Below are 17257 nucleotides of genomic sequence, written 5' to 3'. Positions count from 1 at the left end.
GGTAAAGCAGTGCTCTAGGGGGGCGGGGCTGCACGCTCCGGCGGATCAAAGCAAGTTCGATATAACGTGGTTTCACCTATAACGCGGTACGATTTTTTGGCTCCCGAGGACAGCGTTATATCAGGGTGGAGGTGTATTATTATTATATCTAGAGTTTAAGCTACTAATACCTGTAGGTATGTTGCTATCTGAAGTGACAGTGAAACAGTATGGCTGCTATTTTTTTGTATTTGTATCAGGATCAAATAATCATGTTGGAACAACTGTAAGCCAGATCCTCTACTTTGTCCAAAGAATGTACAGTGCAGGTTGGGGCTGATGCTTTGCACACCTTTGTTCCTGGGTCAGCTGTTTGCCAGGCACTCCCCAGGATCTGGTCCTGTGTCTTCCCACTGCATCTGTGCAAGTATTATCACACGCTGACAGTGCCATGACTTGAAAACTCAAATCAAGTCACAAAACAAACCAGGGCTGATTCTTTAACTATCCAGTGAGTTGCAAGATTTGGGACCAGCCCATGGCAATTCCAGCAATCATTCTGAGAGCTTTTTGCTGGATAGGAGCTGAGGATATGTCTTCACTACAATGTAAACCTAGGGTTAGTGGAACTTGATTCAGCGGACTTTGAGTTACAGAACACAGGGCTTGAGCATCTACATTGATTGTCAACCCTAAGTTAAGAATTTTCTAACCTGAGCCTGAACCTGAGGTTCCAGTGTCCACACTGCTGTATGCAGACCTGAGTCCAACCAATCATATCACAGACTTCCTAACACCCTTCTACTCTAGCCTTTTGTTCATGATGCAGTATGGGAAAATTTGACTGTCTTAGCAAGGCAAAGAAAGTTGGCCTATAGGATTGTGACATACTTTTGGTGGGCTCCCAGAACACGAGTCCAGTGGGGCTGCATCTACACTACAAAGCAATAGGGTTTGAACCCTGGTCCTGGCTTGTCTCAGGCTTGGACCTTCCACCTCCATGGGGTCCTGGGACTCTGGGTCAGACTGTGTATGGATGGAAGTAATATTAGGTTTGTTCTTGAGTTCAAACCCTGGGCTTACATTGCAGTGTAGACATACTCTGAGTCACAGAGTAACCTAGCACCCATCAATATTGTAATTAAGAGGTAAAAATATCATGACTTAAGTCTATTTTATTCCAGGATCTGCTAAACAATAAGAGGGTTTGTATGCAAAGCAGTCACTTTAATAGGGCAAGATATAAGTATGCTGTAGGGCCATATAGTTATGCTTTGATGGCATCTAGGTGGCTAACATCACCACAACCATGAAGAGGGTCAGGTTTAAATCTTGAACCTGGCTTTCAAAAAATACTTTAAAATCTTCTTTCATTTGTCCTGGAGGCAGAGTTATGAAACAGGACTGTCCAGTGGGTTGTGTCACTTCCCAGCTCTGGAGGATGGAGACCCTGCAATTGACAAAAAAAAAAAAAGTCTTTCCAAATTCCTCTGCACTCCTCCCCAGAGGTGGGGATCTGATCCTCTGCACTGATCTCTGTATATGGGAATCAACATTCTGTGGGTGGAGCATGTGCATGAGGGCTGCTAAAACAGGCATGATGAGCATTTGTTTAGGTGACATTTCTGTGATCTGTATGGAAAGCGAGACCTTAGGAAAATGCTGTTGTGGTTTAATTCTTCCTAACTCAAGCCCTGTCTACACTTGCATGTTTCTACACAGTAAAGCAGCTTTCTGTGTTGTAACTCCCGAGGTGTACACACTGCCAAGCCACTTAGTGCGCAGAAACTGTGCAGTTGCAGCACTGTAAAAGAAACCCCCAATGAGAGGCGTACAGCTTTCTGCACCGGGGGTACAGCGCCGCAGTGCCAGTGTAGACACCCTGGTCAATTACAGCACTACGATTGGCCTCCGGGAAGTGTCCCACAATACCTGTTCTTGCCTCTCTGGTCATCGGTTTAAACTCTACTGCCCTGCCCTCAGGTGACCAACCGTCATCCCCACCCCGTACATTCCTTCCTGTTTGCTTGGTGACGCGTGCAGTGGTCTCAGCGCATCTTTCCAGGTGGCCATGCCTGCTCCACTCACCAGGCAATCCCCCGCTTGGAGCAATGCCGAGCTCCTTGACCTCATTGGCATTTGGGGAGAGGAGGCTATCCAGTCCTAGCTGCGCTCCAGCCGTAGGAATTATGATACCTATGGATAGATTTCACGATACATGACAGAAAAGGGGCCATGACCGGGACACATTGCAGTGCAGGGTCAAAGTGAAGGAGCTGCGGAACACCTATCACAAGGCCCAGGAGACAAACCGCCCATGAGCTGCCGATTCTACAAAGAGCTGGACGTGATACTCAGAGGCGACCCCACCTCCACTGCAAAGGCCACTGTGGATACTTCGGTGGCTCACGTGCCAGTCGAGAGTGGACCAAGCCAGGAGGAGGAAATCTTGGACAGGAAGGGGGAGACAGAGGATGACTCGGAGGTCAGAGATGCATGCAGCTAGGAGCTCTTTTCTACCCCAGAGGAGGCTAGCCAGTCACAGCTATCGGATCTTAGCGAAGCGCAAACAGGAGAGGAGACTCCTGGTAAGTGGATTTGATTTTGGGAATCGCTGAAGCAAGCTGTTGGGGGCAGGAGGGGTGCAGAAAGCAGGGTTGTGTCTGTATGATGCACGTACCACCACATGCCTAGTCTGAGCGTCAGAACAGGCTGTTGATTGACTCCCTCACTTCACGGGAATCTGCCTCAGAGATCTCCACGAAACTCTCATGGAAATACTGGGTAATCCGCTGCCGCAGAACTGCTTTGTTTCTTGCCCGATTAATGGTAACTTTTCTGCACCACTGTACCATCACAGGGGACTAAGGGGAGGACCATTGCTGCACACATTGGAGCTGCATAAGGGCCAGGGCAGTAGCTGCAGTCTTCGAGAAGACCCTCCCTTGAGTCCCTGCTCACCCTCAGCAGCGAGATATCTTTCATAATGAACACAGACTGTGGAAAATGCAGGGACAGGAATGATTATCAGACCCCCCCCCCCCAAAGAGCTGGCTCTCCCTAAGAGCCACATGTCCAGTGTACAGTAGGGCCTGGGAACACTGATTTACCTTGCTGCTGCAGCTACTCACCATTTTGGAGGTCTTGTGGCTCATGTGTGCTTGCCTGGGGTCAGCCAGTTAGTGACAGGTATGTGAATACTGGCTGTGTTTTAAATCACTGAATCAGTGTTCTGTGTGTTGCAAACAATACTGCTTCTGTAAAATGTTGCATTTTGGCGTCACAAAGATGACTTTGGGAGCCCAGTCTCCCTCTTCGTTATTGCCAGCTGAACGGCTGCGCAGAATTAGAAAGCGGCCACGAAGAATTAAGGAGAGCTTTCTGCGTGATGTTATGATGCACTCCGAAAAACAGGAATTGAAGGAGTGGCGGGACGGCGAGAAGAAGGACTGAAAGGAGAATGCAGCATGTCAGAAATGAAGCCACAGAGCGGCTCTTAAACTTTATGGAGCACCAAGTGGACACGCGCCAGGCGATACTAGCACTGCAAACCAAGCAGCTCTGCGCTCGCCCTCCCCTGCAGCCGCTGTCACAAAACTCTTTCCCATGCACCCCTCAGACACTGCCAACACACTCTTATCAACCTCCTGGCTCCAGTCTGTACTCGCAGCATTCCACTCCTCCCTCCTCACAGTCCAGCCCTGTAGACTCTCAGTACCCACAGCACTCAACACCCATCCCTCTACAGTTTGGCCCTGTTGAAGTACAGTACCCGCTGCACTGTACTCCAAAAGAGAAGGTTGGATATGATCCCTGGACATACACAAATCTTTAGCCATTCCAGGACCTCACCTCCTCCTGGGACCTTCCCTTCCCTCATCCCTCTTAGTGCTGATGTGTTTTTTTGTTTGATATTCTCCTCCGGTGGCTGTTTTTTAATAAAAGAATTGTGTTGGTTTGAAAGAAATCTTTATTCTATAAATTGAAAGCAAACAGAGCCCTACAAAGACAGTTATCTTAAACCTTCATATTGCATCGTCTGCACCAATCACAATCACCTCCTAGCATTACAAGCACTGCACTCCCAAGCATAGCAACAAATATTAGTGGCTTTCGGCTTCAAATTGCTGCCTCAAGGCATCCCTGATCCTTATGGCTCTGTGCTGAACCCCTCTAATAGCCCTGGTCTCTGGCTGTTCAAATTCAGCCTCCAGGCACTGAGTCTCAGTGGTCCAGCCCTGAGTGAAGCTTTCACCCTTCCCTTCACAAATATTATGGAGCTTACAGCACGCAGCTATAAAAATAGGAATACTGTCATCGGCCAGGTCCAACTTCCCATATAGGCAGCGCCAGCAGCCTTTAAACGGCCAAAAGCACACTCAACACTCATTCTGCACTTGCTCAGCCTGTTGTTGAACTGTTCCTTGCTGCTGTCAAGTTGCCCCGTGTATGGCTTCATAAGCACGGCATTAAGGGGTAGGTGGGGTCTCCCAGGATCACAATGGGCATTTCGACTTCCCCTATGGTGATCTTCTGGTCCGGGAAGAAAGTCCCTATTTGCAGCTTCTTGAACAGGCCAGTGTTCCAAAAGATGCATGCATCATGCACCTTTCTGGACCAGCCTGCATTAATGTCTGTGAAATGCTCACGGTAATCCACAAGGCCTAGAGAACCATTAAGAAATACCCCTTCCGATTAATGTATTCCGTGGCTAGGTGGTCTGGTGCCAGAATTGGAATATGCGTGCCATCTATCGCTCCTCCACAGCTAGGGAAGCCCATTTGTGAAAAGCCATCCACAATGTCACGCAAGTTGCCTAGAGTCAGGGTCTTTCGGAGTAGGATGCAATTAAAGGCCCTGCACACCTCCGTCAACACGAGTCCAACGGTCGACTTTCCCACTCTGAACTGGTTAGCGACCGATCGGTAGCAGTCTGGAGTAGCCAGTTTCCTCAATGCAATCACCACGCGCTTCTCCAGCGGCAGGGCAGTTCTCATTCTCGTGTCCTTGTGCCGCACGGCTGGGGCAAGCTCATCCCACAGTCCCATGAATGTGGCTTTCCTCATCCAAAAGTTCTGCAGCCACTGCTCGTCATCCCAGACGTGCATGACGATGTGATCCCACCACTCAGTGCATGTTTCCCGAGCCCAAAAGCAGCGTTCCACTGTGGTCAGCACTTCCATGAATGCCACAAGCAATCTCGTGTCATAGCTAGTACGCGTGGCGAGATCAATGTCACTCTCCTCTTACCTTTGTAGTTTAAGGAATAACTCCACTGCCACTCGTGACGTGTTAGTCAGAGCGAGCAGCATACTGGTCAACAGTTCGGGATCCACTCCTGCAGACTGAAGAGGCAGAGCGCGCCATACACAAACCGTTGAAAGATGGCGCCAAATGCAGACGGAAGCACAGGGATTGCTGGGATGCAAAGCAATGCATCAAGGGGCCCAGGATGCCCCACGACCCCCTCCGCCTTTCCACAACACTTAGCAGCAAAAGAGGAAGAGATGCTCTGTGGGATAGCTGCCCAGAGTGCACCGCTCTGAATACCGCTGCAAGTGCGAACACGCTATTGTGTGGGCAGCTGCCAGTGTGAACACACAACAGCGGTTTCCCTTCAGCGCTCTCTGAATGGCACTGTAACTGCCAGCGCTGTAACTCTGCCAGTGTAGACATACCCTAAATCCTGTGCATCTACCAAAAAAGAAAAAAAAACAGCTTTACCACCACAACTGTAGCTTTATTTGTCAGTGCTCAAGTCTTTACTAAGAGAAGTAGCATCCTGAATTAGCACATCTGGCTAAATGGTGAAAAAAAAAAAAAAAAAAAAGACTGGAAGTGGAAAAAGTCAATCCTGTTTCAGACTTAGCAATTTACATCTCCAGTTAGGACCATCTTTTTATTCTGTGTTTGCACAGCACCTACCGCTGTGAAGCCTTCATCCCTACAAATATAATAATGATATGATATCTGCTCCTCTTATGTTCCCCATGCCCATCCCAGGTGTCAGTTAAAATCTTTTCACCCGCTACAGATTAAAAAGGTCAGAAGTTGAAAGAGGAGAAGAAAAAGACAGAAGGAACGGCTGCAGCAAAAGGAAAAGATTGCAGACCCGGAGAGGGAGAATAATGACAAACAGAGGAGGGAAAGAATGCAGATGTAGGGAGAAGAAGAAAGAAAACAAAAAAAAGAAAATGATGGTGGGAGTATGGACAGAAGAGAAAGAAAGGGAGAGATACAGAGGAAATACACACTTAGTGCCCCCATGTTTGGGCAGAGCACAGAGTTTGCTGCTAGGTTTCTCTTGAGCCCTGCACTCTGGGAAGGACAGTATCTGTTTAGATTTGTGTCTAAATTTAAACCCTGATTGCTTTGCCTCCCCCACCACTCCCCACCCTCCCTTCCTCTCAACCACCCTCCCTCCTTCCTTGTTCTCTAGTGCAGGGCTGCTCACTGGGCTCTGTCAGTTCTCAAGCTGAGCTGGGGCTTGGATATTATATTATACGCTGCTCAGCAGTGTGTTCTCACTCTGGCTGGGCAGAAACTTTCCACAGCTAAGTGGGGAAAGGGTGGGGAAGAACGACTGTCCTGAGGACACCCCTCACTTGCAGGATATGGAGGTAAAAATTTATTTCCGTAGCCGCGCGTTACTTTGCTGACTTACTTGCCCCAGCAGTTCAGATTGAATTAGCTCCACCTTTACATGGCACTTTCCCACTAGGAGCAGGTAATAATTTCAATTTGCTGTATTAAATGGTAAATGACCCCTTCGAACTTCTTGCACAGAGTTATTCTAAAGTTGGGGGGAGGGAGAGAAAAAGAGAGCATGTGAATATAGGGGAGGAGTGTGGAGTATCATTCATTTTTGAGCCTCTTCCCCTGAGTTGGAGAAGGCAGTAACCTTCAAGGGCCTGCATCATTTTGAGGCATGATTCAAACACTCAGTTATAAAATTGGGCACAGGAGGAGGAACTAGCTGATAGAGCTGAAACTTCAGGCTTCATGGGGGTATTTGTAGCCATACATCTCAGCTGCCCCTTTGCAGGAATGTCCTTTATTTTAGACCCCAATGTTCCTTCTGTCCCTTGTGGATCTTGCAATCTCACTTTCATTGTCAAAATCAGAGATTTTTGACTCAGGAAGCTGCGGATATAAGAAACCTTGTTTATGCAAAAAAAAGTCATACCATATAATTAAGAATTTCTTGTACTTTTCATTGCACCCCCGATCTTGTCCCCAGGGAATGCAGGGAGCATGGTCTGATGGTGGGAATACAGAGATATGGGTCAGGATTCCAGAGTTTTATTCCAAACTCTGCCACTGACTTGCAGCATGACCTTGGGCACAGTGCTTCACCCCTCTGTGCCTGAGTTTCCATTAATGCAAAATGGGGGTGATAGTGCTCCCTAGCTCCCAGGGATGGTATGAGGCTGAATTCACTAGCGTTTTTAAAGCACTTGGAGAGCCTTAGATGAAAGTTGCCATAGAAGAGCAAAGTATTATTTATTGTTATTAATTAGGGCATAGAATATAGAGAGATTGTTACAACTGTCAAAACTTCAAATGACAAAAGATTTTCTCATTCATTCCTCTGCAATTACAGATCTTGCTAAGTACCTTATTGTATTCTTTCTGGGGAAATAAGTTTTGGTTTAGGCCCCTGTCCTAATGGTGAAGTGGCTCTGAGCACAGGAGACACACAGCAAAAATAGGGAGCAGTGTTCCTTGGGCACCGCCATCATTTTTCTCTGAATATTTCCACTGTGCAGCTCACCTTGGGAGTTCTGATAACTCCCAGTTGCTAAACCAGCCCCTCTGCGTGCTGGGATGCCCTAAGGGCACGGGTTAAAGATCAGGCACCTTCAGTAGAAAGTCCTCAAAAGGCAGTCAGACTTTTGGTCACCTGGGTTTTATGTGTGGAGCAGAATCAAGCAGTGATCACACCAACTCAAGATGAGCCATGTTGCAGGAGTCACAAATTAAGTGGATTCCTATGGGGTTGTGGATTTGATAGAGCCAAGCCTAGGTCATTAACTGTCCTTAAGTTACAGTTAGTTTTATCGTCTTTCATTGTACAGCATCCTGTGATGTCTTCTGTCTGAGAAGGGGCTTTGTTGTTTGTCTCATAAGCCAATGAAACAGACTAAAGGTTATCCAGGGGTGATTCTCAGCCTGCTAGGAAACTCTGAAACTATATAAAGCCAGACACTCATGAAATTCAGGGGCTAGTAGAAGATCTAATATAAAAAGTACTTACTATGCAGGAAATCACATGCTTATAGGCAGACTAATACTTAGAGCGGGAGCAGACATTAGGTCGCATCTAATCCATTCTCCACCAGCAAGGGACAATGTATTTTCTAGTGTTTCATGCAGTTGTGTTTTAAAGGTCACAAGACATGTGGCTTCCACTTCCTCTGGGAGACACACAGGGCCTACTAGATCTCATTATCAGGAAGTTCTTCCTCAGATTTAATCTAAGATTTTCCTTCTCTTGATTTTTCCCATTACTCCTCGCTATCTCCTTTTTACCACCATAAATTATTGTCCTGACTACATTTTTACTTGCTTCAACCATTTGTAGACCATCACATCTCCTTTTAGTTATTATATTTAACATTTAACAGCACATTTCATCTTCAAAAACATTTTACAAATAATGAATTTAGTCTCTCAAACCACTGTAAGGGAAGTTAATATTATACAGAGGTTTAGGCCACATATGAAGCCAGTGGCAGAGGTAGGATCAAAGACTCAGGAATTTCCAGGTCCCTTCTCAGTCTGCTTCTCCCTCATTAGAGCATTTTGCAGACAGCTGGGCCAGAATATAGTGGTAGATACAGACTTTTGTCTGCAGGATCTATGCTTAATGCATCGGTACACAGGAACAAGAAGTTCTGTCATTTTTCGCCTTTGCCAGGCAGTTTGCTTCAGTTGTAGAGTGCAGAGCAGTTATGTGCTCTGTAGCTGGTATAATTGGCAAGCTCTTCACACTAATGGGACGGATGATGATTACCAGCACTACAGAATGAGATGGGCTACCTCCAGATGATTGCCATTTCTATCAGATCTCTAGAACCTTTAGAAGAAAAATAGCCAGGGCTTACTTGCCTTGTGCGGTTTTATTGCTGCTGTTTTTCTTTGTGTTTTGTAGCTAGAATCTTATCCAGTCTGCCATCAGGAACATACTGAGCATTTAGTTAGGTCGGCTGCTTTACAAACAAAGATGGGTTAGCATCCCAAGTAAGGGAAAATACAGCAAAGTCCAAGGTTGCCAATTCCTATGGTTTTACTGTGAGTTTCATGATATTTTGTTTTTCTTAATGCCCCCACTCCTGGAGTCAGGTTTAACCTAAAAATCTCATCTTTCATTTTTAAAAAGTAAGCTTCTAGCCTTCCTGGCTGCAGACCAAAGCCTGAAAATGTGAATCCTAAAAGGCTCCACCTGCAGACTGCAAATAAAAAGAACTAAAATGTAAAACACTTGGGGTTAGCAATACTGAAAGCCAAACTTCCCACAGGAGAACATTCACTATATTTTCTCCCCAGGACCCACAGAATTGGGAGTAGGGGAAACATGCAGCCCTGTTAGTTTGTAATTACCTTTGAAGGTTTGGAGTTTGGTCTGAATAAGCAGCCTCGAGTTCAAATGCATTTTGGAACTGTAAGAGCCTCTGAGCTTTATGAAACTCAGCTGGAAAACTTGTGAGATTAGGCCTCATGTGGAACTACCTCCTGCTGCTGGTTAAGTAGGTTATTGTTATGGCATTTTCCCTGCCACCCTTATGCTGGAGACTGGTAGCACAGAGGAACATGAAAGTTACAAATAAGGTAGGTGGAAGCAATCCAAGTCTCTGAGCTTCAGTTTGTTTTCTGGACTAAGGTGAAAGGTGGTTCTTATTTTCTCTGAACAGTAGGGATGCAGCTGACAACTTTATTTTGGGGACATTTACCTCTCCCTTCTCTGTATCCCTCAGCAGGCTTCATTTCTCCTCCTCTTGGTGTCTGTATTCCTATCTCCCTCCAGGAAGCTGACTCCTGATGGGTTCTCATTTTGCCAGAGAAGGAGAGCAGTTCTCTGCTCCTCTGGTAGCTCATTTGGCCACTTCATTTCTGTGGCTATGTACTGAATGGGTTCCCTGTCCCACAGCCTGTGTTCTCTCTGCTTTGGGGCATCCTCCACAGGAGGCATGTACAGGAGCTGCTGGGCAATGGGTCCTCACCTGATACAGGCAGGGCATTGAATGTGAGAATGACATCAACTCCTTACTTCTGCCACTGCCACAAGAACCCATGGTGGCCTGTACCCTGGTCCCAATAGGTGAAATAGTGGGGAGAAGCAGAGGAGCGGAAGGAAGATTCTCTCAGCCCTCTCTTCCCCTTTCCTCCCACATGAGCTGTCAGACTCATCATCAGAGTCCAACACAACTGCTCCCTCTGAAGGGAATACAGACAGACTTACCTTCCTATTTAACAGCACATTCAGACAGACTGTGGCAGAGCATAGCGCTGAGCTCTAGTCTACCATTATTATATCACACTAAAAATCCAGGGGGCTAAAGCCCTCTCCCCAAGCGCCAACACCGCTGCAGAAGCAGTTATTCTGTCCCTACTAATAATTATTCAGCATCAGGCAGAGCAAGGACCTGAATGTGGCTTTCCTGCATCTCAGATGATCACTCTAACCACTAGGCTATTGGTTATTCTGGCTAGTGGTACTCTCTTAGGGCATGTTTACACTGCAAAGTGGGGATGTAATTCCCAGCTTAGGAAGATATACCCATGCTAGCTCTGATTGCGCTAGCATGCTAAAAATAGAGTGTAGCCACTGCATGACCAGCAAGAGGGGCTTGGCACCCTGAGTACACTCTCGTCCGAGACATGAAGCATGTACCCAGGGTGGCTAGTCCCTCCTGGCACTCACTCTCTGCTGGCTACATTTTATTTTTAGTGCACTAGCTCGATTAGAGCTAGCACAGGTATGTCTCCTTGAATTGGGAATTACAACCTCATCTCAAAGTGTAGACATACCCTAAAAGTCTCATTTTAATTCTGATGAAAAACTAAAGCAATTTTTGAAACCGCAGGGGGTTTATTTTTCACAAAACAGAATTCTTGTTTTCCAACCAGCCCCAGTATAACCCTATCAGCCTCCTGAGCCTGTTGCGGTTGAGCAGCATAATACACTTCCTTCAGTGAGTGAGTACATCAGCTCCACCACATTCCAGGCACCTGTGTGTCTGGAGAGTGGAGAAGGGGAAAAGTCAGCTTGCTTTATACATACTGTTCATGTGGGTCTAGGAAATCCTGTGACCTTTCCTCATGGAAGTGATGGGATCAGTGCTAACTAGGGCATCAGTCTGTAATTTTGTCAAATAGTGCAAAATTGTTTTCCCCTGGATGATCCTGTGTGTGCAAGTCACAATTCCAATGATAGTTGGGGGAAGGCGCACGCGTGTGTGTGAGTGTGTGAGAGAGAGATCCTGTGTTCTTGCTTCACAATTCCAATGACAGTTGAGTGAGTGAGGCAGTGGGGGGAGGATGTTTGAACTACCAGCCCTGCAAACTCAGTCTGGGATCTCCAGCAATAATAAAGACTGTGTGTGCAGAACATAAGAGTCTATTCTAATGACAGGGCCAGCTCACTCTCTCGCAGCTGCCTTAGCTCTGCAGAGTGAAAGCTTGTTCTGGTCTGTCAAGTCAGCAGATGGGACTTGAGGACAACCACATTCAGCACTGAGATGATGGGAGATCTTCCATTTACTGCAATGTGAACACTGCCTGCTTAAGCTAGGGTGGAATTTGGTCCACAGGGAGCACATATATTGTTTAAGAAGGGTTATTTTTACTTAGTCACTTGGGATATGTTACCGAGTCATTATTTAGTCTCATCTCTCGGCTGTTAGTCCAAGGTTTTCCAAAGTCAATCAGTGCAGGGCCCAACTGATCCACCAGCTAGGAGCCTCATCCAAGGAATGCTTTTACGTTAACAATTCCAGCCTATATCTTTGTAAAATCTTATTGCCAGCACGGGCAACATAGTGATGCAATGATGCTGCCAGCAGGAATTGCAACAGGGTTATCTTCCCTGATATTGTCAACTAAATAGAACTGGACCAAATTCTTTTCACTTACATGCATATAGCCTCACTGAAAGGATTGAATGGGTGTAACGGAGCAGAATTTGGCCCTTGGTAAATATACTATAAAATAACTATGGTGTCCTCTATGAGCAAAGGAAGAGGTTTCTCCAGCTTTAGCCTCACAGCAGTCTTTACAATTGGAAGGAAGTGCACTGATGTTGTACAAGGTAATTCCATGGTTGTTCTTGTCCTTCGGACAGTAGTCTCCAGTTCTAGAACTATTGTTCTAAGTAGCAACAAAAATGCTGTTTAAGTAACAACGTTATGGTTCTTGATCAGAGCATGTCTTGTTACAAGCAACTCTCTGGTTGTCCTTGTCATTGACTAACAGGTGTTGAAAAAGGTAACTCAGTGGCTATGCTGGCCACCACATGTGGGCTGTTTGGGATAATACCATAGTTGCCTTTGCAACATAATTTGTTTAATATTAGTACTTTGATTTCCTTGGATGAAAGGTGATCTAGATGGGCAAAGTGCTTTTTAAACACAGTGGATGATCACACACTGTCCCCACACTGTAAAATGGCTAAGACTCTCAACTGCTGTAATGTAGAAGCTATTCAATACTACATAGCCACATTAAATAGTTTAGAACGTAAAGTGAAAAAACAATACCATCTCCAACTGAAACTGCAGATGGAATTTTAGTAGGCAGAATATAATTACAAATGTTGAAATTTGGCTAGGATACCTGAGATCACTGTCCTGCTCCTAGTAAAATGTTATGAGATCTTGCATGCCACAAAGTACTACAGTTCTACATTTCATCTGAGTCAATACCTCCAATAGCACCATGCCCCAACCCCATACTGGTGCATTGGTTCTGCACTGACTCAATTAAAAGGATACCACATTTTGAATCACCATTGTCACTCGTTTCAGCACCTAGGTGTAATCTGGAGGTCTCAGTTTCAAGCATAGACCCAGCCAGATCTAACCTCACTTGTGCAATCTGACAAGATCACAGCACAAACTGGTATAGCTGCAGACGGGTTTTTTTTTAAGTATGGCATTAGTGCCCTTCAGAAACAAGTCTGTCCATACCTCACACTGTGTGTATGTAACCCATTGGTCAGTGTGATACACAACTGGTGTCAGGAGTAGAATGATTGTTGACAGCGTGGCAGAAAAGAAAGGTTAAAAAAAGTGCACTGGGGTTTTGGGGTTTTGTTTTGTACCATAATGGAGGAGATGGTGAGAGCTCTGGTGCAAGCCATGGTGGCCCAGCAGGAGGCCTCCCAAGTTCAGGCAATGGCACAACAGGAGTCTATGTAGCTACAACAGGAAACCAATCAATTATTAATGGGCCAGGTGACCCAAGATTGTGCCCTCTTGCGAGAGGTAGTGGACCAGTTGAAAATCCTCACCGCCCAGGACCGGGGGTCCAATGGGACGCGAAACTTGAGGGCCACTGGTTGTCTGCCAAAGATGACGTCAGAAGGTGACATAGAGGCATATCTCCTATCATTCAAAAGAACTGCTCAGAGTGAGGCATGGCCCCAGGAGCAATGGGCCAGCATTATCACCCCTTTTTTGTGCGGCGAGGCCCAGAATGCCTACTTTGACCTGCTTACCATGGACACCATTGATTATCCCCATCTGAAGGCACGATCAGCGGTAACGGCAGTGGTATGGGCCCAAACATTCCATTAGTGGAAATACCAGGAGAACAAACCTCTGAGGTCCCAGCTATTCGACCTCCTACACCTCATGTGGAAGTGGTTACAACCCAAGGTGTGCAGCCTGGAGGAGATTTTGGAGACCCGGGTCATGGACCATTACCTGCAGGGACTGCCACCAGATCTCCGCAAATTGGTAGGCCAGAACGATCCGTCCACCTACAACAAGATGATCACGCTGGTAGGAAGACGGATAACAGCCAGGAAATTGACCTGACTACCCAAGGAAGGCCCCTTTCGAAGCAAGCACCCAACCCCAACCCTGGAAGGTTGGGCAGCGAAATCCCCGGGGAGTCCTAGGTGAAAGAAGGGGGGAGCCGAAAACCAGCGGGGACTCCAGAAGGTCGGGATTGGCCTGAGTCGGGGGAACCCTGGAACTAAACCCCCAACCCATGTGATGGGGGAATGACTAGAAGCAGTTATAGATGTTCTGCATGTGGAGAGTGGGGACACATAGCAGCACAGTGCCCCAGCACCAAGGAGCCTATGCAATGTAACTTGAGGGACTGGGAGGTACCGTGCTCCCTTATCCACCTCACGGGGGTTGCATTAGCCCCGCATAACTACACCAGGCTGGTGAGGATAAACGGAGCAGAGACTACAGCGCTTGTGGACTCGGGGAGTGCTATCACCAGGGCCGGCTCCAGGCATCAGCTTACCAAGCAGGTGCTTGGGGTGGCCACTTCGGAGAGGGGTGGCACGTCCAGCTGTTCGGCAGCAATTCGGCGGACGGTCCCGCACTCCTGCTTGGAGCGAAGGACCTCCCACTGAATTGCCACCGCAGATCGCGATCGCGGCTTTTTTTTTTTGTTTGGCTGCTTGGGGCAGCCAAAACCCTGGAGCCGGCCCTGGCTATCACCCTCATTTCGGGTAAGCTGGTAAAAAGTAGCCAGCTGCTACAAGCCAAACACGTAGCAATGACGTGCATGCATGGAGCTGTGAGCCATTACCCCACCATCCTGGTGGAGATAGAGGTTATGGGGAACCCCATTGAGGTGACAGTGGGTGTGATTCCTAAACTCCCATATCCTGTAGTCATTGGGAGGGACTGTCCAGGGTTTGATAATTAACTCCCCCTGGAGAGGCTGGAGGGAGGTGGGGACCCTGAGGGCAGCGACTCATCACCGGGGGAATGTTAACCCCTGATGTTTGTTTGCGGAGATTTCTCAGGATCTGTTCTCAGCCCCCCAAAAAACCTGGAAGACAAAAAAAGAAAGGAAGGCCTTTGAAACCTGGATCCTGACCCAGGGCCATAATACTGCCCTAGTAGGCATTTAGACACAGGCAGCCAACAGAGAAACTACCACCACGGAAGGTGAGCTGGAGGCCGGCCCCAGCCGTGACAGTGGCGAGCCATTGAAAGAAGCAGAAGCCGGCCCCTGGGAGCTCAGGCATATTAGTCCCAGGAGAGAGACTTTTGGGCGGGTCCAGACAGAGGACCCCAGATATGATAACGCCAAGAAAGAGATGGCCAAGATAGACAGGATACCTGTGGATGGGAAGGGCCAGGGTCCAGGACCTCACTTTATAGTGAAGAAAAATCTCCTATACAGGGTGGTGCAAATGCAGGAGCAAGAGATACAACAACTTCTGGTGCCACGAAAGCATCAAAAAGCCATATGTGACAGGTTGAATCATAGAAACCCTCTTGGGAACTGCCAACTGATGTGCCAAGACTACTTCTGTCCCTGCTTTCCCTGCCAGCTCAGGACCCGAGCACCCTGTCTTGCTAAGCCAGACACGCCCGTCTGCTCCAACAAAGACCCAGGGTCTGAATTACTTGTCCCAAAGCTGCAGACTTAACTGAAAGCAGCTTACAGAAGTGTTTTTGTCTCTAACACTCAGATGCCCAACTCCCAATGGGGTCTAAACCCAAATAAATCCACTTTTCCCTGTATAAAGCTTATACAGGGTAAACTCATGAATTGTTCGCCCTCTATAACACTGATAGATATGCACAGCTGTTCCCCCCCCAGGTGTTAATACATAATCTGCATTAATTAATAAGTAAAGAGTGATTTTATTAAATACAGAAAGTAGGATTTTAGTGGTTCCAAGTGTAACAGACAGAACAAAGTGAATTACCAAGTAAAATAAAATAGAACACTCAAGTCTATGTCCAAGAAACTGAATACAAATAAAATCTCACCCAGTAAGCTTCCTTTTACAGACTGGTCTCCTTCGGGTCTGGGTCCAGCAATCACTTACACCCCTTGTAGTTACTGTCCTTTGTTCCAGTTCCTTTCAGGTATCCTGGGGGGTGGAGAGGCTCTCTCTCTAGCCAGCTGAAGACAAAATGGAGGGGTCTCCCAGGGGTTTAAATAGTCTCTCTCTTGTGGGTGGAGACTCCCTCCTATGCAAAGTCCAGCTCCAAGATGGAGTTTTGGAGTCACATGGGGAAGCCACATGTCCATGCATGACTCAGTTTTTACCAGCCAAGCCACATTCCTGGGAAGGCTCAGATGTGGATTGACATCTTCAAATTCATTGTTGGATTAAGTGGTTTTTGATTGGGCACTTAATTTGCACTTTTTTCAAGAAGCTGACCAAATGCTCTACTAGGCTAGTTAAAATCAAGCCAGTATCCATCCAATATTCATAACTTCAAATACAAAAATGATACATGCATACAAATAGGTTGAATACATTCAGTAGATCATGACCTTTACATAGACATGTTACATGACATATGTAACCTAAAACATATTCCAGTTAGGTCATATATATACATTCATAAGCATATTTCCATAAAGCCTTATGGGGGGCACTGTCTCACCATATTGAGCCTCGCCCACAGTCACCTGTTTGGAGGACACCTAGGGGTAGAGAAAACCCAGGCACGGATCCTGCAGCGGTTCATCTGGCCAGGAATACATGAAGATGTCCGGCGATACTGCACCTCTTGTTCAGAGTGTCAGCTACATAGCCCTCACCCACACTTGTGGGCCCCTTTGATACCTCTTCCAATAATAGAGATACCATTGAATGCATAGCCATGGATCTGGTAGGGCCCCTAGAGAAGACAGCTCAGGACCACCAACATGTGCTTGTTGTACTGGATTATGCAACCCGGTACCCAGAAGCCGTTCCCCTTTGCAACACGGCTTCCAAGACAATAGCTAAGGAGCTAGTACAGATGTTTGCCCAGCTTGGGCTACCCAAGGAGATATTGACTGGTCAAGGGACACCTTTCATGTCCAAGCTAATGAAAGATCTCTGTTCGTTGCTCCACATATAAGCCCTACGGACCTCTGTATACCACCCATAAACAGATGGCCTTATGGAAAGGTTCAATAGGACCCTCAAGGCCATGATCAGGAAAGTGGTGAGCCGGGATGGGAAAGATTGGGATACCCTATTGCCTTACCTCATGTTCGCCATCGGGGAGGTCCCACAAGCCTCCATGGGTTTCTCTCCATTCGAACTACTATACGGGCGCCACCCCTGGGGCATATT

The 17257-nt window shown here is 46.9% G+C and overlaps 1 protein-coding gene and 1 long non-coding RNA gene across 5 annotated transcripts in view; one reads left to right on the top strand and one right to left on the bottom strand.

Moving 5' to 3' along the window:
* Window positions 1-6403: 6403 nt before the first annotated feature.
* Window positions 6404-17257, top strand: part of RCSD1 (RCSD domain containing 1) — a 50949-nt gene continuing 40095 nt past the window's right edge. For 2 of the 4 annotated variants that reach the window (XM_005283685.5, XM_008166331.4), the window contains exon 1: window positions 6404-6599. In XM_005283685.5, the coding sequence (XP_005283742.2) occupies window positions 6594-6599 (6 nt within the window). In that variant the 5' untranslated portion in view covers window positions 6404-6593. Of the gene's footprint in view, window positions 6600-9467; window positions 9811-17257 lie in introns of those variants that run through there. The other 2 variants (XM_065574926.1, XM_065574919.1) reach the window with 2 other exon arrangements.
* LOC135976948 (uncharacterized) lies at window positions 7639-9687 on the bottom strand. The gene is made up of 2 exons (XR_010594223.1): window positions 9583-9687; window positions 7639-9188 (listed from the first exon to the last, which is right to left on the bottom strand). It is a non-coding gene; the product is annotated as an uncharacterized LOC135976948 (long non-coding RNA).

The sequence above is a fragment of the Chrysemys picta genome, chromosome 1 (genome assembly GCF_011386835.1).
Source record: "Chrysemys picta bellii isolate R12L10 chromosome 1, ASM1138683v2, whole genome shotgun sequence".
NCBI classification, from domain to species: domain Eukaryota; kingdom Metazoa; phylum Chordata; order Testudines; family Emydidae; genus Chrysemys; species Chrysemys picta.
This window is presented reverse-complemented; position numbering and strand designations above follow the sequence as displayed.